The sequence below is a fragment of the Sinocyclocheilus anshuiensis genome, unplaced genomic scaffold (assembly GCF_001515605.1).
Source record: "Sinocyclocheilus anshuiensis isolate Anshui unplaced genomic scaffold, SAMN03320099.WGS_v1.1 scaffold1162, whole genome shotgun sequence".
NCBI classification, from domain to species: domain Eukaryota; kingdom Metazoa; phylum Chordata; class Actinopteri; order Cypriniformes; family Cyprinidae; genus Sinocyclocheilus; species Sinocyclocheilus anshuiensis.
The window spans coordinates 2,384,049-2,408,544 of NW_015540875.1; the positions used below are offsets into that span (position 1 = coordinate 2,384,049).

The 24,496-nt window shown below is 36.2% G+C and overlaps 2 protein-coding genes across 2 annotated transcripts; one reads left to right on the plus strand and one right to left on the minus strand.

The window, feature by feature from the left end:
- Window positions 1-2,189: 2,189 nt before the first annotated feature.
- Window positions 2,190-3,968, plus strand: LOC107688262 (glycoprotein-N-acetylgalactosamine 3-beta-galactosyltransferase 1). The gene is given in 4 exon segments (XM_074187004.1): window positions 2,190-2,343; window positions 2,346-2,380; window positions 2,383-2,823; window positions 3,804-3,968. Coding segments are annotated over 4 exon segments (765 nt in total). The 5' UTR covers window positions 2,190-2,219.
- Window positions 3,969-4,823: 855 nt separating this feature from the next.
- Window positions 4,824-24,108, minus strand: col28a1b (collagen, type XXVIII, alpha 1b). Its single transcript, XM_016485886.1, has 34 exons — window positions 24,035-24,108; window positions 23,482-23,615; window positions 21,714-22,279; window positions 20,287-20,307; window positions 19,818-19,877; window positions 19,687-19,740; window positions 19,556-19,600; window positions 19,435-19,461; window positions 18,724-18,768; window positions 18,594-18,638; window positions 15,205-15,258; window positions 14,665-14,733; window positions 13,969-14,037; window positions 13,821-13,889; window positions 13,523-13,591; window positions 13,370-13,438; window positions 12,866-12,934; window positions 12,714-12,782; window positions 12,562-12,633; window positions 12,394-12,462; window positions 11,816-11,887; window positions 11,625-11,693; window positions 10,569-10,637; window positions 10,430-10,492; window positions 10,221-10,289; window positions 10,046-10,114; window positions 9,830-9,898; window positions 9,643-9,711; window positions 9,266-9,346; window positions 9,063-9,098; window positions 7,972-8,008; window positions 7,317-7,871; window positions 5,083-5,277; window positions 4,824-4,996 (listed from the first exon to the last, which is right to left on the minus strand). Exons 1-34 carry the CDS (start codon window positions 24,073-24,075, stop codon window positions 4,824-4,826), a joined length of 3,342 nt encoding a protein of 1,113 aa, XP_016341372.1. The 5' UTR covers window positions 24,076-24,108.
- Window positions 24,109-24,496: the final 388 nt, after the last annotated feature.

A 24,496-nucleotide genomic window follows, 5' to 3' on the forward strand; every position in this document is an offset into this window, starting at 1 on the left:
ATCCATTTGAGTTATGATGTTGGCTTCGAAGGCAGCTGTCTATGTAGGTAGCTTACTAGATTTAGGATCGTTGTTTCACATAGTGCTCTTTAGTAAAAACTGTCATCAGTCATTCTTCTAAAGTCTTGCTACTCTGAAGTTTTTTTTTCTTCTGTGTGACAATTATGTGCAATTACACAAATCTCATGTAGCTTCTTAACTTCAAATGAAAGGAGGACCAGCAAATCTTGATCTTCATTCTTGAGTGCTTTTCACTTTCAAGGAGCCCTGATTTTGAGGACCGAACCTTTGTGACACATTACCTGAGTCACACAGAGATCATTCTTGCCCAGCTACAGTAGTTTCCACACTTGACTTCTTGTCCAATTTTAGGTGATCTTCTATAAAACCAAGCATTATAACAGATACTGTGTTCTGTAATTGAAATGCACTTTCTATGAGGGCTGCACACAATAGAACAGAACAGGAAATTCTTGTTTTTGTCAAAATTTTGATTCTGTAAAATTTGAGAAACAAAAACATTGGGAATGATCATATTCTTGTTTTGAAGTAAATAGAGCTTTTTGAATTGAATAACTCATGCATGAAGGTTAAGGTTCATGGAACCGCTATAAAGACAGTTGAGGCCTGTGATGTCAGTTACAGCAAATAAAAGTTGTATGTGGCGACTTCCAATAAAAAAGGTGAGCAGAGAGCAGTCGCTTTCTTTGATTCAAAATTGAAGACGTCATTTTAATTGCTGAAAAATAAACAAAAATGTGACCTGAACTGCACCCATATGGTAAGTCATATTTTTCTGTAACAGAATAATATATTTGTATTTTTTATTTCCAGTTATTTATGGTTATATTGCAAATATATATTTTTTTCAGGTGTCTCAGCACATATTTCTATTTTGTGGGATATTCCTTGGATTTGTCTTTGTTCAGCAACTCATGAGTGTTAGATTTGGCCTATCCACATTACCTTTACTCTCAAGCCAAGAGACATGCATGGAAAAAGAATGGTATGTTCTTTATTACTTACCTCTTTTAATTGTCATATTTGACATTTTTTTGGACAACCAATCTTAAATTTTTATTATTACAATTATTTTTTCTATGTGCTGATAGATTTAAAAACAGAATAAAAAAAATAGAATTCAGTTTTCAATATTGTAAAGAAATTAATTTCTGTGCATGGTTTAAATTTTTAATATGTGACCCTGGACCACAAAAGCAGTCATCAAAGCTGAATAAATAAGCTTTCCACTGGTGTATGGTTTGTTAGGACAGGACAATATTTGGCCGAGATACAACTATTTGAAAATCTGGAATCTGAGGGTGCAAAAAAATCATAATATTGAGAAAATCGCCTTTAAAGTTGTCCAAATTAAGTTCTTAGAAATGCATATTACTAATCAAAATTACATTTTGATATATTTACGGTAGGAAATTTACAAAATATCTTAATGGAACATGATCTTTACTTAATATCCCAATGATTTTTGGCATAAAAGAAAAATCGATAATTTTGACCCATACAATGTATTTTTGGCTATTGCTACAAATATACCCCAGCGACTTAAGACTGGTTTTGTGCTCCAGGGTCATATAAAATAATAATAAAAAAAACATACAGTACTGTTCAAAAGTTTGGGGTCAGTAAAATGTTTTAATGTTTTTGAAAGAAAACATCTGTTCGTGCTGTTTATTTCATCAAAGTACAGTAAAAACGGTAATATAAAAGATTATTACACTGTTTTCTATTTAAATATATATTAAAATTAAATGTATTTGTGATGCAACAATGTGATGCATTACTTCAGTCTTCAGTGTCACATGGTTCTTCAAAAATCATTCTAATATGACGATTTGCAAAAAAAAAATAAAAAATAAAATAATTATCAGTGCTGAAAACTGTTGTGCTGCTTAATATTTATGTGGAAGGAAATACATTTTTTTGCAATTCTTTGAAAAACTAAGTTTAAAACAATTTATTTGAAATAGATATCTTATGTAACAAGTCTTTCCTGTGGCTTTTGATCAATTGAATGCATTTTTGCTGAATAAAAGTATTCATTTTCTTTAAAAAAGAAAGAAAAATCTGCCTGACCTCAAACGTTTTGAATGGTAGAGTACGTTCAACAAAGTGAAAGCCCAAACTTTTGACTGCTAGTGCATGTTTTGCTTTAATGTCCTAGATGAGCTGGCGCAGTCCCTGTTTTCCTGTGTTGGATCATGACGAGGCCTGAAAATCTTTTGAAAAAGCTCCAGCATGTTGGTGCCACCTGGGCTAAACACTGGAACCAGGCTCTGTACATGAGCTCACAGAGCTCCGACTTCCCCACCGTGGGGCTGAACGTCATGAGGGCCGATCGCAGCAGTACTGGAAGACCATCCTTTCAGTGCTTTTCAGTACATCCATGCCTACCACCTCCAGCACGCTGACTGGTTCCTCAAAGCTGACGACGACACGTTTGTTGTGGTGGAAAACCTGAGGTACCTGCTCTCCCAGCACGACACAGAGAAGCCCGTTTATTTCGGCCACAGGTTCCGGCCGTTCGTTCGTCAGGGTAACATGAGCGGAGGAGCCGGATACGTTCTGAGCCCAGAGGGCCTTAGGAGATTTGTGCAAGGCTTCAGTACGGGACGCTGCGAGCATTTCAGCTCTGTGAAGGACATGGCCTTGGGCAGGTGCATGGAGACCATGGGAGTGAAGGCCGGGGATTCAAGAGATTCGAATCATCAGGAAACATTTAATCCCTTTAGACCGGAAAATCACCTCATTCCCGCAGAGAATGGAAAACAGGTCTGGGGCTACAGTTTCTACAAACCCAGACGTGTGAGTGCCAGTTTCTCATTGAAAATATGTGTGGGTCAGTTAACCCTAAGCTCTGCCCTTGGTTACTGTTGCTAAGACATTCAATAGGAATGAACTGGAGATTTACATGAAATTCACTTGAACAGGAATGAACTGGAGATTTACGTGCATTTTGAGTTAAATTTGAAAAAAAAAAATGATATTATTATAAGTATTATTATTATTATTAGCATTATTATTACTTAGGCTGTGTGAAATTGCTAAATTTTATCCCCAGTTTCTATTTAAATAAATGTAATTATGCAATAATGTGATTAAAACCTGCTGATACTGTGAATCAGAAACATTATTATAGTTATTATATAATATACAGTTATTATATTAACTAAAACAATTCAACTGCAATAAAAAAAAAATTCAGATGGTTGACAAATGGAATATTTCTTATTTTTATTTAGTTTAACTTGAAATATATTTAGTTTAACTGAATATATATATATATATAAATACTAAAAATGACAAAAACAAACAACAACATCATTAAAATTAAAACAGAAAATGCACAAATGAAAACTAATTCAAAATATTAACATATCTCATTGATATTGAAATAACACTGATCAGAATCAAGTCCAATATGTTTTACCAATATGTTGAATATTTCATGTAAAATTCAGTTTCAATCTACCCAAACATACAGATACTTACATCAGAAAACTGTTTCTGATAAAATCCCACCCTACATTTTATCCTTGTTGAATATACTGTTTCACTCAGAAATGCATCATTTTACAGAAAATAGTTTGCATACATTGTTTCATGTTGAAATTTAAGTGTTTAACATAAAAGTCCTTTTGGTTTTTTGATACAGCATAAACACTTACATTAAAATGACTGATTTTTAAATGTAAATATATATTTGATTATTTTAACTATAATTTCAGTTAGTCAGAACTACATTTTACAGTGACAATTAAAAACACATTTTTCTCTTTCTCCAGGGTCCTGACTGCTGTGCAGATTTTGTGATCTCGTTTCATTACATGCGGCCTGCAGACATGTACATGCTGGAGTATTTCACATATCACCTGCGAACATTCGGATACAAGTACCGATTCAACGCTAATCATGAACAAAACAGCACCAGTGAGCTTAAACACAGTTAAAACCACAATACAAATACAACAGACAAATGTGACCCTGGACCACAAAACCAGTCTCAAGTGTCAATTTTTTGGAAGTTTCTAGTGTCAAAAAGTGTCAAAATCTGGAATCTGAGGGTGCAAAAAAATCTAAATATTGAGAAAATCGCCTTTAAAGTTGTCCGAATTAAGTTCTTAGCAATGCATATTACTAATCAAAAATGAAGTTTTGATATATTTACAGTAGGAAATTTACAAAATATCTTCATGATCTTTACTTAATATCCTAATGATTTTTGGCATAAAAGAAAAATCTCTAATTTTGACCCATACAATGTGTTTTTGGCTATTGCTACAAATTATTGCTACAAATATACCCCAGCGACATATGACAGGTTTTGTGCTCCAGGGTCACAAATATAAAAAAAAAACCTGCAAAGATGTTTAATGTGACCAAAACTAGTTTATATGAGAACATTTGATGGTAAAAGATTACAGACTGTTTTTCTGTTGGAATATTGTTCATTTCCCACATCAAGAAATAGTATTTTTGCTCAAAATAATGTCTGAATATCAGTGCATTTTCTCTTTCTTATCAAGAATTATTCATACATTTCTTTCAAATAAAAACACTTGATATTTTCTATATAATGCAATGACATTTTTTTTACTTAACCTTGTGTAAATACTTCTTGTGGCCACTATATATGCAAATCATGCATTTGTAGATTGTTCAAGTTTAGTTTTTTAAAATGTTCACAGTAAAAATGTTTATTATTTAAAATGTTGAATATTAAAAGCGTATGTATATTTCAATAATAAAGAGCCCTTTTAGCTTTATGTCTCTTAGTATCAGGTTCAGTGCTCTAATGATAAGACTTACATTTTCACACAGGATTTTCTGCAGGCCTGTTGAGTGTCAAACTGGTTTTTGTTACCTTGGCAACCTCCAAACCAGAACTGAGCACACGAATTGGCTTTTGGATCAAAATACCATTTAACAACATAATCTCGACACGGACCGGGATCCAGAGGCTGAAGGCATCCCTCGTCTGACACGAGAGAGAGAAAATGTTATTTACAGGAAGTCAGAATTGCAGGTATTATTTGTATCGTACCACTTTCGAGCAGCATTTACCTGCAGTAAAATCATCCTGTATGAGCAGCGGTGGGTCAGTCCCGTATGTGTCCTGTTTGGGCCGGTCCAATGGCGTGAGAGAGAAATCTGGGAGGAGGTTCAGCTCGTCGCTTTCCAAATATGGTGCTATAGTGCCTATAATGTCAGTGCCGTCCGCTTTGGGATCATAGTAGGGGAACAACTCTCCAACTGCACCTGGCTGATCGATTTAATTTAATAATATTAAATATGTATGTTCATAACTAGAGTACATTGATAATAACAGATGGAAAGTTGACCAGTAACATTGACTGTTTTGTTTTTAGTAGTGCTGTCAAATGATTAATCGCATCCAAAATAAAAGTTTTTGTTTACATAATATGTGTGTGTACTGTGTATATTTATTATGTATATATAAATACAAACACATGCATGTATACATTTAAGAAAAATGTGTTATGTTTATATATTAAATATATTTATATATATATAATATGAAATATAAGAATATGAATATATAAATGTATAAACATGTAAATATTTTCAAAATATATACTGTATGTGTGTGTATTTATATACACATAATAAATATACACAGTACACATACATATATAATGTAAACAAAAAACTTTTATTTTGGATGCGATTAGTTGTTTTTAGTTTTTAGTTGTTGTTTTTTTTGTACACCAAAACAGTCCTGCAGCTTGACAATTTTTTTTTAACATACAAAATACTCAAAACAGCATGCATAATAATTATTAGAAAAATGGTGCTTAACTTTATAATAAAGAAATAATAATAATAAATGTACAATAAAAATGCCACACGCCAGAGCATTTATGATGTAATTTCAATTAAATAAGTACTAGCATTTTCTCAGCAAACAGCATGTGGCTTTTATATCAAATATGGATTTTAGATACATCATGTTTTTCAAACCTGAAGCAAGTGTCAGTCTCAAAACTAATAATAAAATATACAAATTTAATATAAAAACTGCATGTGTAATAATAATTTGAAAAAGTATTACTTTTAAATAATAACAAATAGACTTATATTAAATGAATGTCACTGCAGAACTTCAATTTTTATTAAAATGCTTTTATTAAAATTCAATTTCTATTCTAAACTTCTAAAATAGAATTGTCTAGAATTTGAAAGAGAAACATTTTTTAATTCTATTTTATTAATATGCCCAAAACATTGTTTTATTAATATGGCTTTTAGGTACATCATGTTTTTAAAACTGAAGCAAGTGTCAGTCTCGATTAATATAAAACTAATAATAAAATATAAAAACTGCATGTGTACTACTAATTAGAAAAAGTATTATTTTTAAATGATAATAATACAAATATTTATATGAAATTAATGTCACTGCAGAACGTCTATTTTTTATTGAAATGCTTTTATTTTAATACAATTCTATTTCTATTCTAAAATTCTAGAATGTTCTAGAATGTATAAAAAATACTATTTCTTAATTAATAAAATTAAAATTCTATTTTATTAAAATGCCCAAAAAATATAACCAATGCAGTCTTGTTGACTGAAGAGTGTGTGAGCTTACCTTGGAGGTAGTGCTGAATATCAATAGTGTAATAACGCTTCACACAATGAAAAAGTCAATCCCCCGTTGTCCTCTCACATCAAAATCCACACACACGTGTTTAGAGATGTTTTAGACTGTTTTCACTTGTAAACCGTGCTTGATGTGTGCAGATTTCTCTCCTAATTCAGACGAGACACCTTTTTCACTGGAGAAAGCAATATTATGGATAGAGGACTGGTATTTTAGCCAGAAGCAGTGGTTGAAGTTAAAAACGTCTGTGGATTTGTTTCTCACAAACATGCAGCCTTTTTTTGCTTCACAAGATGTTAACTGATGGACTGGAGTAGTGTGGATTACTTGTGGATTATTGTGATGTGCTGAGCAAGTGATGGAATGCTACATTTCTCTAAATCTGTTCTGATAAAGAAACTACATCCACGTGGATGGCCCAAGGGTACATTTTCATTTTTGGGTGAACTATTCCTTTAATCACCAGAAATACTGCCACAAAGGCATGATTCCTACTGTATTTTCCACATGTGAATGATTCTGAGACTTTATTTTATGCCTATGCCTTATCTTGATTTAAACTTTTCCACTTCTTTTTGTCATGAACACTTTTGATATTTGACTGCTATTTGACAACTGCATTAAAGCTAATAACATATATATTAGGCCTTTTTTTGCAAATCAGCAAACATACCAGGAAGCATTCTGAAGTCCTCTATGGAAAACACGTGCTCTTCGGTGGGCGGCGACGCTATTGACTTCAGCTCCTGCTTAAAATCATCATAGATGGGGTCGCTTTGATTCACCACCCCTATAGCCAACATGGTGATATTGGCTGAATGGGCCTCTCTGACCGCATCCTCCAGTTTCACCGTGTCCCGATGATCCGTCTGGCCGTCCGTAATAACCACAGCCACTTTCCTCACACCGCGCCGAGCAAAGCGGAAGATCTCATTGGCCTTTCTGATGCCACTTCCTGTGTAAGTGCCCTCCCCAATGTAGGGCATCCTGCGCACAGCTGCTTTCACTTCATCACGACTTAAGCGCTCTTGTATGCTTGTGATCACCAGGTTAATGTGGCTGTAGAGAACCACGCCAACACGCGTGACCTCTGGACTGACTGACACGCGGTCGATCAAGGTGTTCACAAAGTCTTTAATGACCTCAAAGTTTTCTGGGCCGACGCTCTCAGAGCTGTCAATCACAAACACCAGCTCCAGAGGCTGCACTCTGCAAATCCGGCCACAGCCTGACAAATGACAATAAATCATTCCAGCCAAAACAGTTCTGGTGTGATTCACTACAAAGCAATCAAATTTAGCAAAAATATCTGCAATTTGAATACTTACCACAAATAGATCGGATTAAACTGATTATTTCCTCTCTCTGCAAAATACATAAAAATCTCGTTATTGAAGCGCTCCATTTCTGTTTCACACTAGCTAGTAGTGTTACTGTAGTATTTATTTAATGTTCATTTATAGAATTAGCTTTTAATTTTTATATTTTCAGTTTTCATTTTGATTTAAATTTTAGTTTGAGTAATTTTGTTATTTGCTTAATAAGCTTTAATCTACTATTACTTTACTAATTTTAGTACATAAACTTGTTTGAGCAACATTTCTTATTTTCGTTTTTTTTATTGTAATTTTTTCAGTAAAATTTTTTAAATGTTTTTTTTCAGTATTTTGTATTATTTCAGCTTTACTTCAATTATATATAGCATAATATATAGCGTGTACAAAATGCTCTGTATGCCTTAATAATTTTAAATTTATTGTTATTTTATTTTGAATTTTATTATTTTACTACTTAAAAAAAATAAAAATAAACGAAAATTAGAAACTAACTAACTGAAATAAGTTTGTTATTTTGTATAATTTCAGCTTTATATCAGTTTTATATATATATATATATATATATATATATATATATGCCATTATTTTATTACTTGTATGTGTTAAAAACACTGTAAAAAATGTTTTGTTTTTGTAGTTGTAAATAAAACTAAGATTATTGGAATATGTTTTAACAAGAAAATACTATTTCAGTCTTTTTATTTAAACAACAACAACAAAAATCCCATTTAATTCAATGCATTGAAATAATTCAGAAATCGGAATTACTAGTAAATTTCACAAATAATTACAAGTAGATCATACACCAATTTGCAGATGACCAAAAAGAGCAGTAAGCACTGTGTGGAATACTATATCCCATAATGCAATGCACTGGACTTTACCTTCCACTTACATTATTTGACCAAACTCCCAAAAGTCAAATCATTTTTACACCAAAATGGGATGATAATGCAATTTTTTTTTACAACTGGCACGAGGTCATGCAACAACAGCATAATACTTTAATTTTTCTTAATTATTATTTTATTTTATTTTTGCACTAGAACAAATGAATTCTTTATTGACATCTGTGTACGTACCGTGAGACCAGGTTCTCCTTTTGTTCCTGTATTACCCTGTGATTATAAAACACAATGTTCAGGTGTGTAAAATGTAGTTAAATAATGCAGAGATGTGTCTTAAGCAATGTTTGGAATTATCAGCTATAATAATGTTTAAAGATTAAAAAGCAAGTCTCGCGTGAATGATTGATGATCAGATTTTCCTTCTCAGTTCTTCTCACCGGTGGTCCAGTAGATCCTGGTCCTCCCTGGCTTCCTCTGTCTCCTTTACGTCCTTGTGCTCCGTGTAACCCACGATCCCCCTACAACAGAGTAGTTACATCAAAGGAGCTTTAAACTCACAGTTTTGCTCATGTTTTCAAGTCTGACGTGATGCAACATTTTTAATTGCATGTAAGTGCATATACTGTAAGTCTGGCATTATAAATCACCAGTTTTGTGAAAAATAGTGGCAAACATTTCATTTTGTGTTTGATGGAAGAAAGAAAGTCCTACAGGTATGGGACGACATGAGGGTGAGTAAATGTAACTGTGTGAAGGATTCCTTGCTGTACAAAATATAAATGCATGCTAGTAGTGGGTATATGACTCTCCTCACCTTCTGCCCCAGCAGACCGTCTCCAGGAAACCCTCTTGGCCCCTGTAAACCCTGATATCCAGGATCACCCTGTACGAAAACAAAATACATGTGAATTAACAGTTTGAATACTTCACTGTTGTACATCACACTGTAATGTGTTTCTATGAATACTGTATCCTGTTGATAAGCCTCAGATTCCTGTTACCTTTGGTCCTTGTATGCTCTCTCCTGGTAATCCTGGAGGACCAGCTGGACCAGTCTGACCAATGGAGCCCTGCAGACCACAAAAACACCTAAACAGGTCAATTTGAACACCTAAACATATCTGCAAACACATCTAATGACACATTCAGCAGTGTATTATCGAATCATGGAGCGTTGAATATGATATGCATACATGTATTCTACATATATTTCCTACCTTTGGGCCCACTTGCCCAAGACCTGGTGCTCCAGCAGGCCCTGGGGAACCTGGAGGGCCTCGATCCCCCTGTGACAGAATATATCGATTCAGCAAATGCTTTAATAGAATGCTTTTTTTTTTTTTTTTTAAAGATTCAAATGTTTACATTTTCTGTGTTAAGCAAGCACTTTACCTTTGGTCCAGGTAAACCTGTTCCCTCTGGCCCAGTCTCTCCTGTAAGACCTGGCAGACCTGGTGACCCCTATAGATCACATGGGCGAAACGTACTGTACAGTATATAGTGTAAATTATACTGTTATATTCCCAGTTGGTATGTCAAAAAAAAACAGACTGTATAAATGTAACATTTGAATGAATAATATTCTTTGTAATGATATTTACAGGTAGGCCGGGATAGCCTTGGAGCCCTGGAGGTCCAATGGGTCCTCGTAACCCTATTTCACCCTAAAGACAGACAAAATGCATTATCGGAATAAAAAAACAACAACAATACAGGTTTCTGCTAGGGCATCACTCTTACCTTCGGCCCTGCAATGCCTATCCCTTGTTCTCCAGCAGGACCTGGTGGACCAACCGGCCCTAGATCTCCCTACAGGAAGATGAACATGGTATTGAGATCTCCTGATCAATTACATACACATACTGTTAGCCCAAACAGTATATAGAAGTTTATGCCACATTAAAAATATATGAATGAATATTCGAAAAAGTTGCAATGGAAGTAAATTGGCCTACATTCTAGAATCTAGAGCACTCCAAAAAAATAATGTGTTGGCTCATACATAAATAAAAAAAAGACGAAAAGTTTGCATCAATTTTTTTCTGTTCAAATAACATACTACATTGAGTTAAAAGAACTTAAAAACTTGTAACATAGACACATATTTTTGAGTTACTAATGGATTTGTGAGCCTGAAACCAATTTATATGATATTTTTCAGTCCAAATTCACAGCTATCATAGCACCTGCTAAATGTAACTTATTTAGCATATATATTTAATGAAGAAGCATGTTACTTTTGTCACTGGCATTAGTGTAGTCATTGCTAATAGAGCCAATAGTGATTACCTTCATGTGGTCTAATCTTCAGCACAAGGGTAACCACAAAAACTTCAACATCACAGAAACACTTTCAACTGTCAAACATAACAGCATTAAACTCTAACAGGTTTATGTTAATCTGAACATTTATTCTCCTTATCTATAGTCCTATGCAAAGCATACCCAATTTCCAAAGTTAACAAGACAATTTTATTGAGTTACTACAACTTAGTTCAGTTAACGCAGATATTTGAGTTTAAATTAAACACAATATTAAGTTACAGTAATGATCAACAGAACTCATCAATGTTTGCAACTTAAAAGGTTTAAATGATTAAATTAGAACTTTTTTACTTGAAACCATGCATTTATATAAGTTGTGGTAAACAGGCCCCCTGAATAATTTTTTTAGAGTGAGGTTTAAAAAGCAGAAATGTATCTTAATTTTCATAAATAAATTCAAGTAAGAAATGGTTTATTTTATTTTATTTTTGATACAGCTTGTTTTTAACCCTGAGCATTTCTCAAACGTACCTTAGGTCCTGGTATTCCCCGTCCTGGAGGCCCAGAAACACCTGGAACTCCAACATTCCCTGGTTCTCCCTATTTTAAATGAAAGATACTGTAACTCAATAGATTTTAAGTGAATACTGGCAATGACAGAGACAAAGGTCTTTTCTTGACGTGGTATTTTGTTTTTGTAAATGTGAATGGATTTTTTTCACCTTTGCCCCTGCTGGCCCAACTGGTCCCAATGGTCCTGGTAGGCCTTGGGAGCCCCTGTCCCCTCGAACCCCCTGTTAAAGAAGATACAGCCTATTCAATATATGTGAAGAGAGAGTTCACCCAAAAATGTGTGGTACCGTTATGAACGCGCATCGAAGACTGACATGAAAGAGAAGAAATTGTTGAATACAATTTTTATTTTTGTTTTCTTTGCACACAAAAAGTATTCTCGTAACTTCAAAATTACGGTTGAACCACTGATGCCAAATTCACTATTTTAACAATGTTCTTACTACCTTTCTGGGCCTTGATCATGGTAGTACCCTTGCTGTCTATGGAGGGTGAGAAAGCTCTCAGATTTCATCAAAAATATCTTAATTTGCGTTCTGAAGATTAATGAAGGTCTTATGGGTATGGAACAACACGAGGGTGAGTAAGTAATGACAGAATTTTCATTTTTTGGGTGAATGATCCCTTTAAAGTGAGATTGCCTCCTCTTTAGATCCTGTAATGCATACAATAATGTTTTAAGCTTCAGTTTTGTCTGAAGAATCAATAGAGCACATCCATACATTACCTTCTCTCCAGGCATGCCTCTTCCTGGAGGTCCGTTTTGTCCTTTGGGTCCTGGTAAGCCTATATCACCCTAAAGTAAACAAGATATTTTACAGTATATTATAAGATATTGAAGATTTTTTTTATGTAAAGCTATCCCTCACTAACATGCCATTAAGAGCATTCTGACCTTTGCTCCCATGGCTCCATCTTCTCCTGGTACACCTGCCTCACCAGGTAAACCTCGTAACCCAGGTTCACCCTACGGCATCAACCCATAAATACAACTCTGATTTCTGTTCTTTCATGTCATGTAACAGCTTAGTTGAAATGACAACTCACTTTGGGTCCTGGTTCTCCAATTCCTCTTTCTCCAGGGGTTCCACGTTCTCCAGGGAAACCCTGTTCTCCCTGAGAGGAAGCAAAACCAAAACACAGTGTAGATAGATAGACAGACAGACAGATGGATGGATGTTTGTATGGTGCAGTTTTACCTTTGGTCCCGTGAGTCCTGTCCCAGGATACCCTCTTTGACCAGTAGGACCAGCTGGTCCCTGATTCCCCTTTAGATATAAAGATAAAGGTGACAATTAGGAAAAGAAGTGGTGGGCTTGGGTTTTCTGGTGGTTCGTCAGAAATTTTTCGTGGTTACTAGTGTCTTCTGGGTGATTTCTAGGATAGTTCTAGTGGTTGCTTGGGTCTTTTGGGTGGCTAGCTGGACATTTCTAGTAGTTGCTAGAAAGAGGTTTTCTAGTAGTTGCAAGTGACTCTATTTGCATGTTTCCATTCATTTAGAAAAGTAATAGCACGCTTCTTCCAGCAAGCTGCATGATTTCAGGTATCATTCGTGTCTGTAGCACAAACCATGCATGTTGTTTAGGGTTTAATCAGATGATTAACCCCATGTATGATCACTAGACATAGTGAAGCTTGTGTCAGCTACTGTACTGTACAGCAATATTGGTATCAAAATGCAAAACCAGAAAAATGACAAATACTTTCTCTCCTTGAATCCCCCTGCCAGGCATTCCTATTGGTCCAGGTGATCCAGTAGGTCCTGCATCGCCCTACAAGGATGCATTCAGGGGCTAAATTAAATGCATAATGGGCTTTTACATAGACAAGTTAGGTCTCACACAACTGTGACATACCTTTTCACCTTTAATTCCATAACCTGGGGGTCCACGTCCACCTTTAGCACCGACATATCCACGGTCACCCTAAGACACAAACACAATAACACATTCAAAAGTGATATATAAATGTCTTTGTTCACATGACCATTAAAGGGAAATAATAACATAGAGGTCTGAGCTTAAGCATAAAGGTACTTTATTGGCATCATTGGTTCCATGGAGATCCTTTAACATGCATGGAACGTTTCCATTCCACAAAAGGCTCCTTATAATATTCAGATTATTAAAATGTTCTACAACTAAAGCTGCTCACCTTGGGCCCAGGAAGTCCTTCGCCTGGAGCTCCTGGGTTCCCCTGTGCTCCTGGTAAACCTGGAGGACCCTTCATTGATGCGTGTATTATTATGTCATTATAATCTATAGATGCATGTTTAAAAGTCATATAAGCTGTTTTTACTTACGGATTGTCCTGGCTGACCTATGCCGACCTGACCAGGAAGACCTGGTCTTCCTGGGTTCCCTTTGTCTCCCTAGAACAACCACACCACAAGTATGTTTAAGAGATCTCAAAAACTGAATAAAATACACTGCATGGGGTTCTTACACTTTGATGTGGAAAAGAACAAACTAAATCCTCTGGAACAAGAAAGTATCTCATTATAACTTATTTTGGCTATTGATAAAAGCCTCCAAGTCAAAACATCCCATAGAAAAAAAAAAATCGCTAATGATATATCTTTTTATACTGTAGTAAAACAGTAATATTGTGATATATTATTACAATTTCAAATAACTGTTTTATATTTTAATATATTTTCAAATGTAATTTATTCCTGTGATGCAAAGCTGAATTTTCAGCATCATTACTCCAGTTTTCAGTGTCACATGATCCTTTAAAAATCATTCTAATATGCTGATTTGCTGCTAAAGAAACAATTATTATTATCCTCAAACAGTTGTGGTGTGTAATATTTTTGTGGAAATTTTGATACATTTTTTCAACATTTTTTGATGAACAGAAAGTTTGAAGAACAGCGTTTATTTGAAAATGGAAATCTTTTGTAACATTATACGTCTTTACTGTCACTTTTGATCAATTCAATGCATCCTTTCTAAATAAAAGTATTAATTTCTTTTAAAAGTCCTGATAAGTTTACCTTTGGACCAGGAAATCCGACTCCAATATCTCCCGGTGGGCCAGATGCACCAATCGGCCCTCGATCACCCTAGGAACAATCTGAAGGTCAGTGATTCATTTGGATCTTCATATGAATTTAAAGTTCATGCAAATTTAAAGCTGATTTATTTTCTGCTAAATCTCAGTCATCCTGGGTACATGTAACATTGCTACTTTTACTTTAAGTCTACTATGAGCATGAGGTATGGTGAAAGGGTTCAGTACATGTTTTCTCTCATGTATATTCCAACTGACATTTACAGAGCATAAAGGCACCCGTTGTGTCTAACAGTTTAGGGTTTTTTGCATTTGAATGTGCTATTATATATTTGTCAGATTTTCAAGGCACTCTTTGTTAAAGATTCCCAGCCAAACACGAAAGGCAAAAGATCTGCATTTAAACCGACATGGAAACATCTCTAAAATGTCATTCTTTACTACCAGATCTCTGTCTCTATTTAAGTCACAAATATCAGTTACAGACGTCTCACTGGCAAGGAAATAGAAGATATGATCCTACTTTAGGTCCTGCTGGACCCTCATGTCCCTGGTCTCCTGGAGGCCCTTTCAGACCCTGGTGAAATAATGAAGAAATAGGTTAAAATTTATGTTGAAATTTTACTAAAGGTATAGTTCAGCCAAAAAAATGATGTAGATGACTTTGTTTCTTCATCTAAACAGATTTGGACAAATTTAGTAATGCATCACTTGCTCAGCAATGGATCCTCTGCAGTGAATGGGTGCCGTCAGAATGAGAGTCCAAACAGCTGATAAAAACATCACAATAATCCAACAAGTAATCCACACCACTCCAGTCCATCAATTAATGTCTTGTGAAGCTAAAAGTTGTGTGTTTGTAAGAAACAAATTCATCGTTAAGATATTTTAACTGCTAAACTTTTGTTTCTGGCTAAAATAGTCCATAATTCCATAATTTATAATAACACTGTGGTAAGGTTCAAGAGAGTGGAAGGAAGAAGGCAGGGTCGGCTTGCTGGGACGCGAGCTTTATTTAAATCGCTTCCAGCCGCCAGCCCCAGGAACTGCCTCACCTCCTTTTTGGTCTTGGGTCTCGGACAGGTCGCAACTGCTGCCGTCTTATCAATTTGGGGACGCACCTGTCCGTGACCCAAGTGGAAGCCCAGATACCTTACCTCCAACCGCACACTTTTTCGGGTTGGCCGTCAGCCCGGCCTCCCTCAGCGACCTCAGGACTGCCCGCAGATGCTGCATATGCTGCTGCCAGTCGTTGCTGTAGATGATAATGTCATCCAAATAGGCTGCGGCATACGCAGCATGCGGCCGGAGGATCCGGTCCATGAGTCGCTGAAAGGTGGCCGGGGCCCCGAACAACCCGAAAGAAAGCGTTACAAATTGGTGTAATCCAAACGGCGTGGTGAAGGCCGTCTTTTTTTTGGACATTGGAGATAAGGGGATCTGCCAATATCCCTTTGTTAAATCCAGTGTCGAGTAAAATCGAGCAGTACCCAGCCGATCAAGCAATCCCAACTCGCCGTGTGACCTCAAAGTGTCCTTGCCACTTGGCGAGTAATTTGGAACTAGAAGTGGGGAGTAATACGAGTACTTTCTCTCCCGGTGTAAATTCGCGCAATCTGGCTCCCCTGTTGTATAACCGTGTCTTGGGTCACTCGATACAACCGGTCTTTTAAAATAGCAAAAAATAAATAAAAAATACGGATAGGAGAGCGGTCGAGCCGGTTGGAGAAGCTGTCCGTCGATGACACGGACCTGTTCAAAAGCATTCTTGAGCGAATCATCCTGGGACTGTTCCAGGGGAAAATCATCGCACTTTGTGAGGGTTCCCCTCTCAACAGCGCTCCGTTCCCCTGTCTCAGTCCCCCTTGGTCCCGGCTCAGCTTCTCCTACCTGCGCGACCGCCCCCGTCTGCCGCGCTCTTTCCTCCCAAGAGACACCCGCACATAGATGCCCCAATAATGCCTTAAAACCTGGCCAATTTGTCCCCAAAATTAGCGGATGCCTGAGGTGCGGGCTAACTACCACCTCTACTCTATGCTTTTGTCCCCGAAATTGAATAGCCACCGACATTAAGGGGTAGTTCACCACGTCCCCGTGCATGCACCGAACCTTAACCATGCGGCTCCTATCCAATGCCTCTGGTTGAATCAGGCTTTGATGCATTGAGGTTTGGTTGCATCCCAAATCCACCAAAGCCTGATATGTACCCCCCCTAATACTCACAGGTATCTGGTACAGGCCAGCTTGATCGGGGGCAGCCTGCGGGGCGTCCGGGACCCGGATCAGCGTCCCCACCTCCATCCCTGGACACCGATCAATAAAATGACCTGGGTCCCCGCAACGCCAGCAGGCCGGCCCAGGCCTCCCCGCCGCCCTAGTGGCAGGAAGTGGGTCAAGGAATTGGTGTGGAGAGAGCGGCGGAACGGAAGCTGCGGCCGGACTGCCGCCGGCCGGACCTGCCCCCCTGGGCGGCGCCCTCGGGTTGGCTGTGGGTTCCGTCCCTGGACCACCCCTCCAGCGGGGTGGGGCTCGTGGGGGTTGATTAAGCTTAATGTTCTTGTTTACAGATCAACTCTATCTAAAAAAGTTTTTCAGTAAATTAACAGAATATGGCAGTTGGGTACTAAAATGTGTCAATTCTGCACTAGAATTGTTTCTTTATAAATAGTGGCATAAAAAGTAGTTATATTAATACAAATTTCTGTCATGAAACTCTAGATGGAGTAGGCTGATAGGTTCTAATTCAGTCAATCACATCATTATTCATATGTACAGCTGTTTGGTTTCTTATCGCATCAGTAGCCAATGAGCTCGCTGCTCAACATTCAAATATTTGGCTACTGTTTGCTTTAGCAGTTGCAGCGCACTTCAGAAACCCTCCACCTTCCCCAGCTCCACCTGTATAGATCTGCTACGGCATAAATTCATGTGTGTTGCATGGGGGTTTTTCATATATATGTGGAGCAGCAGTATTTCCTACATGCTCACAGCAGCATGTCTGTGGATGTATTGCCAGTAATACTCGCAACAGCGTAGCAGATCTATTCCACCAAGTGTATGTATATGTGAACTATAAAACTCTTGAGTTTTCACCTTATCACCTTTGAACCCAGGTCTTCCCTGTGAGGAACCAGGAACAGAACCAATGTTGGTCAGAGAGTCATTGATAACACAGACTGTATAAAGTGATTATATGAAGATGTGATGTATGTAGATTTGGACAAATTTAGTAATGCATCACTTGCTCAGCAATGGATCCTCTGCAGTGAATGGGTGCCGTCAGAATGAGAGTCCAAACAGCTGATAAAAACATCACAATAATCCAGCAAGTAATCCACACCACTCCAGTCCATCAATTAATGTCTTGTGAAGCTAAAAGTTGTGTGTTTGTAAGAAACAAATTCATCGTTAAGATATTTTAACTGCTAAACTTTTGTTTCTGGCTAAAATAGTCAAGCATAAACACATTTCATTACACCAAATACTCAAAATAATGTTCTCTTGATTAAAATTAATAAATACATAAATTCATTCAATGTGACTGTCTGTGAGATGTGTCATAATTAAAGAAATAATTTATTATTTTTGACTATAATTTTTGGCTGCTCTTACAAAATTTTCCCAACTTTATTTATTTTAGTTAGTTAGTTCGTCAAAAATCTCTTTTGCTATTGGAGCTATTTTGTGTCAAAAAATGTAATGCAAAAAAATCTCATCATTCAGAACATAAATACCATAGAGAATTTTATGCCACCTTTACAAAGACTTCTCCAAAGGTTTACAGAATCAAATTAAATACTAAAATAACTGAATGAGTATCCCACAATATAAAAAACAGTGTATACTAATTCAGCTGAAACCTTCAGTGTGGCATATAATATGGCATGTAAATGGTAAATATTTATACTGTGCCTGCTCTCCTCTGGGGCCCCTCGGCCCTGGAGGTCCTTCGGTGCCCTGTGAAATACAATAAAAACTATTTATTAATCATGTATTCTGTATATTAGAATATAAATATTTTAGGTCAGTACAGAAGACATACCTTATGTCCCTTTTGTCCTGGTGGTCCACGGTTACCTTGATCTCCCTAAAACATGACTCAAGTCTTAGTGATTGCATTGTGGAACAGAATATGTAAGAACAGTGATAGTAGCATTAATAATTCCGATGAGAATATGAATTTTGCAATTTTATTATATGTGCACAATATTAATTTAGCATACACTACTGGTCAAAAGTTCCGAATAATTAAGATGTTTTTGAAAGAAGACTCTTATGCTCCCCAAAGCTGCATTTATTTGATCAGAAATACAGAAAAAAAAAAATATATTGTAAAATATCACAATAAAAAAAAAAACCTGATTATTATTTGAATATGTTATAATAAATCATTTATTCCAGGGATGCAAACCTGAATTTTCAGCATCATTACTCCAGTCTTCAGTGTCACATGATCCTTCAGAAATCATTCTAATTTGCTAATTTGGTTAATTTAAAATACTAGATTTAAATAGAAAACAGTTATTTTAAAATTTTATTTTTGATCAAAACATGCAGCCTTGGTGAGCACAAGATACTTCTAAAAACATAAAAACAATCATAATAATAGTTTCTCTTAATAATAGTTTATAAATAATAGTTTCTCTCTCTGATCTGACATCATGAGTCATCAAGAGCATTCTGTATGAAGCTGTTAATGAATTCATTGCAATAACATATGTATATGTGAAATATAAAACTCTTGAGTTTTCACCTTATCACCTTTGAACCCAGGTCTTCCCTGTGGATGAGGAACCAGGAACAGAACCAGTGTTGGTCAGAGAGTCATTGATAACACAGACTGTATAAAGTGATTATATGAAGATGTGATGTACCTCTGGACCGTTGATTCCTGGAAGACCGGGTGCTCCCGTTTCCCCCTGTAAAACAGGTCAGATCAACTAGTCAACAACAGTAAACTACAGATCTAATAATCATAATTATAGGTAATTATTTTCACTCTCACCCTTGAGCCTTTTTGACCAGGTGCTCCTTCATAACCTTGCTCTCCTTTTGTACCCTAAACAAAGTAGAGTTTTTCTCATGAATGTCACTAATAAACAAAAATGGCCTCAATTTCATCTCAGCGATACTCACAGGAGCTCCTGGAGGACCGCGTTCACCTTTCTCACACAAACACACCGGTGGCTGAGGACACTGGCAGGAGGAATACAACCAACAGGTAGTTTGCAATCAGCATTTTTTTTTTTTTATTCACCCACAAATTTAAATTCTGTCATCATTTACTCACCCTCATGTCGTTCCAATCTTGTTTGAGTTTTTCTCTTCTGTTGAACACAAAAGAAGATATTTTGCCAAACACTTGACGGTATCCATTGACTTCCATAGTAATTCTTCCCCTACTATTGAAGTCAATGGGGACCAACAACTATCTTCTTTTGTGTTCAAAATATGAAAGAAGCTCATACAGGTTTGGAACGACATGAGGGTGAGTAAATGATGACAGAATTTTCACATTTGGGTGAACTGTCCCTTTAAGACTTAGTTTTTGGTGGAATATGCTTTGTTTAATCAAGTCAAATATTTTTGATAGTCCAGTACTTACTTCATTCTTTGCAATTATTTCCTGAGAAAAAAATGAAGTGAGAAATGAGAATTAGAACACAAATCACAGTACCAAAATTAATTCAATTTATTGTCAAATCCCGTGCATGCATGGGAAGCTTTGATGCATTTCTAAGAGGCCCGTATTGTGCAATCACAGACAGTGCTTGACATTTCATGAGCGGCAGCCCCTTCTGTGTTTCTGTGGAAAATCCCCCACACCCACTGATGTGTGAACCATGCCCCAGGACAGCAGACTGAACACTGGATCTCAAACCCTCACAAATCAAATCTAGACGCCCATTTGTGAGCATCTATTATCTGACCCAAAATAACAGCAACATTTCCTGTAGGCTGGAATATAGAAATAGAAAGCAAGAGCTTGAATCAAAGCTAAATGAATAAGTGGCATGTCAGCTGGAGTCCATGTGAGAAATGAGTGCCGTGTGTCTCTGTGTATGCCAAAATGTTTTGAGAACTTATTACCATGTTGCTTCTCAAATATGCAATATGGGTGGCTGCTTGGTGGTTTCTTATTGACCTAAATCACAGGTGTGTGTTAATCAGCATTTTACACGAACATGGCTATTCATGGCTAATATAGTTTATATTTTTAGATGATATAACAATCAAGCAGTTTAGATTTTAAGCAATCAAGAAGTTTAGATTCAGAATTTAGAATTATCCAAAACTATACTGTGTTAGATGGTTTTTAATTTTCATAGAGTTTCTTTGTGTTTCTTTTTATTTTTTGTTTTATTATTAAAACGTGCTCTGGAATGCAAAACTTCATACTCCAGAGTATTAGTGGGCCATTTGTGTTTTTACTTGTTTGTTTGTTAATTTCTCTCTTTAGGTTTAAGGCTGCACAGATAATTAAAATAAAATTGAAATAAAAATATATTACACATGATATATGAATTGTCGATATATGATATATGAAAGTTGCACAAGGTGATTTTGTGTTATATATACAAATCATTTTATTTTACATTTTTTATTATATTTATAGAATTCATTAATCGATTTTTATATTAGATTTTTAATATTCTTAAACATTTTAATTATAATAAGTAATTAATTAATATCCTTTTAATTCAAAGGGTGATTTTGTGTGTTTGCATAGAAATTATATATATAGAAGTTATATGTGTGTGTTTCATGAAATATACAATTTTTTATATTTTTTATTATAGTAATTAATCATTTATATTAGCATACTCTGTTGCACAAAGTGATAAAATCATGACTTCATTTGATGCAAAATGCTCAATTCAGTATTGACTGTTTTTGTTTATTGTATAATTTAATTGTGCTATCTGAATGCATCTTTTACTTTCCATTATATTTTTAATTGATCATTTATTTGTATTTATAATATGGGCTCATCATGTCTGATGAGTCTGACAGATGAAGTGAATGTCTCACGAGCTGCTGCAGGAGCCGTTCCTCCAGTTTGGGGTCAGTGAGGCTGTGGAAGTACTGCTGCGCTGGGCTGCTCGCTATGACCCGCAGTTTGGCACTGTTCACGTTGTCCTTTGCCAAGTTTGATAAGCCAATTGTGAAGATCTTAATGTTGTGGCCTTTGGCCTCGGCGACCGCCGTCATGATGTCAGGATTCCGCGGATGGTCGATGCCGTCGGTCATGAGCAGGGCAACCCTCACACTTTGCTCCTTGGTCTCGCTGGTGAAGAGTTGAGTGGCGTTGGATATGGCGTATGTGGAGTACGTTCCCTGGCCGATGTAGATGGTGTCCGCCAATCTGCTCAGGAAGACATCAAGCTCCTGCCAGTCTTTGAAGTGCTGGTCGATATGGACTGAGCTGCTGTAGTAGATGAGTGCCATACGGGTTTTCAGATGCCAGTCGGACACCTGCATCTGTGCCACCCGCTTGCTGAAGGAGCGCACAAACGCTTTCTCTCGATCGAACAGAAGGCTCTTCGCACTCTCTGAGCTGTCCAGGATGAATGCGATCTCTAGTGTGCATACTAACTCTGAAACCAGAAAAAAAAAACATAAACACACTTTATTGGTATTATCAGCTATGGTCAACTATGGTTCTGACATATGAAATAATAGCCAGAATTTGTATTTATTTATTTATTTTAATGGAACAGTTTTTAGTGAACCTTTAGACAAAATTTAAAAACAAAATGCTCGTGTTTTAATGTGTTTGTTTTGAGTAGTGTGAGAATATGGAGCTCAAAAGGAAGAAAAAACAGCTCATACAACCAAACTGAGTAAAAATATACAATTTGTTGCAGTATCTGATATTTATATGGCCAAAAATTCTGATGGCTTGTAATGTAAATCAATGAGATCTTTATAACAGTATGGCAGACTACTTCAAAACTGCATATAAATATCAGTTGTCACTCTAAATCTCAATATGTCTTAGTAAGATGATATTTATATGCTTAGTTTTATGATCTAAAATATGTAGTTTCAAAATATATAATGCAATGCAAAACCACGATGATTGAGAGATGAACAAAAAAAGTTCCTCAAAAGCCTGATGATTGTATTTGATACTCACATTTTATCATGTTTTTTTTTTCTGAAGTATGGATAATAAAGTAAACCTTAAGCTGCTTAAGTCCAGTAAGTGTTCATCTTGCAATATTACTAAAGATATAAAAATTATTCATGTTTACTTTCTAAAAATCCGTAAAAATTTCACAACAAAAAGACAGGTGAACCACAACCTGAAGGTGGAAGATTTTACAATCATATTAAAAGGCCTTTTAATTGTTAAAAGTCGAAACAATCTAACAGAGACAGAAGGCATGTAGTAGATCGTGTACAAAAGGGTTTTAGTGCAGTTTTGACCATTTAGAGTGCTTAGAAATTTGTGTATCAAATATGATACAGTAGGCTTTATAGGGTTTAGAGTGATGGGGTACAAAAGACCCCTCACGAAAATGATTTTATTTTGCCTTTTTTCTAATTGAGTCTAAAAAATTCCCATCACAAGTTATATTACCATCATAACAATTTAAGAAAAGTTTAGCCTATCTGGTTTGTCTTGAGACTTTTGGACTTTTCCTGAAAAAAAAAGGCTTTTAGTTACTCTTATTATTGTCTAGAAGAAACTATTGAGATATTAAAGATATCTAACATTCATTTTTTTACATGCAATACTAAGCCAACACAATAAACGATACTCTGACACTGAATGAAACACTGATGCATTTACCATTGTCCTGATTTGTGGTGAGGTTCAGTGTTTCTCCAGACTGTCTTCTGTTCTGGCATCTGGCCGCAGGTACAAGCAGCCAAAGCAGCAGGCACACAATAAACCCTTTGGCCATGCTTTCATTCATATATAACCTTAAAGACGATCAAAGAAAAATCCTTCAGACCTTCTGTGCATCTTTAAAATGTGTTCATGGTGCATATTGTGCATTACAAAGACCAACACAAGTGACTAAAAAAATCATTTTCTTGTTTGATGAATATACACTTTTAATGCTACCACAAGCTGGTCCTTGGACATTTTTGAACAAATGTAATAAAGTTTAATAAATCAGGTGATGAATCAGAACTTGTGCATCAAAACACTTTAAACAATGACATGCATGTTGTTTACAGATCAAACAAATACATCATGCAATAAGGTCAGATGCGATGTTCAATTCTATGTTTAGTTTTGTCATATAATTCTGAAATGTTTTAAGCAGGTTATAATATCTCAAAATGAGTGAAACTAATATCAGAACAATAATATGAAGAAAAGATAAAGCACTTACTTTGCCTGTTGTGCAAATCTAGGGAGCATCCACATGCTCATGTCTCCTGTATGGAGCACATTCTGTTCTGACTGACTTCAGTCCTGCGCTGAACATCAGCCCAACATCACAGTCCCAACAATCTGATGCCTGACTGAACACACACACACATGTCTGGTTTGCTATCCCTGTGGGGACTCTCCATAGGCGTAATAGTTTTTCTACTGTACAGACCGTATATTCTATTGCCCTACACCTAAACCTACCCCTCACAGGAAACTTTGTGCATTTTTAGATTTTCAAAAAAATTCATTCTGTGTGATTTATTAGCTTGTTTACCCGTGGGGACCTCAATTTAGGTCCCCACCGTGACACAAGTCCCCATGAGTCTGTGTGTATTCAGGTTTAAGTCCCCACCAGAATAGAAAAACAAGTACACACATCACACACACACACACACACACACACACTGTATAGCGCAGG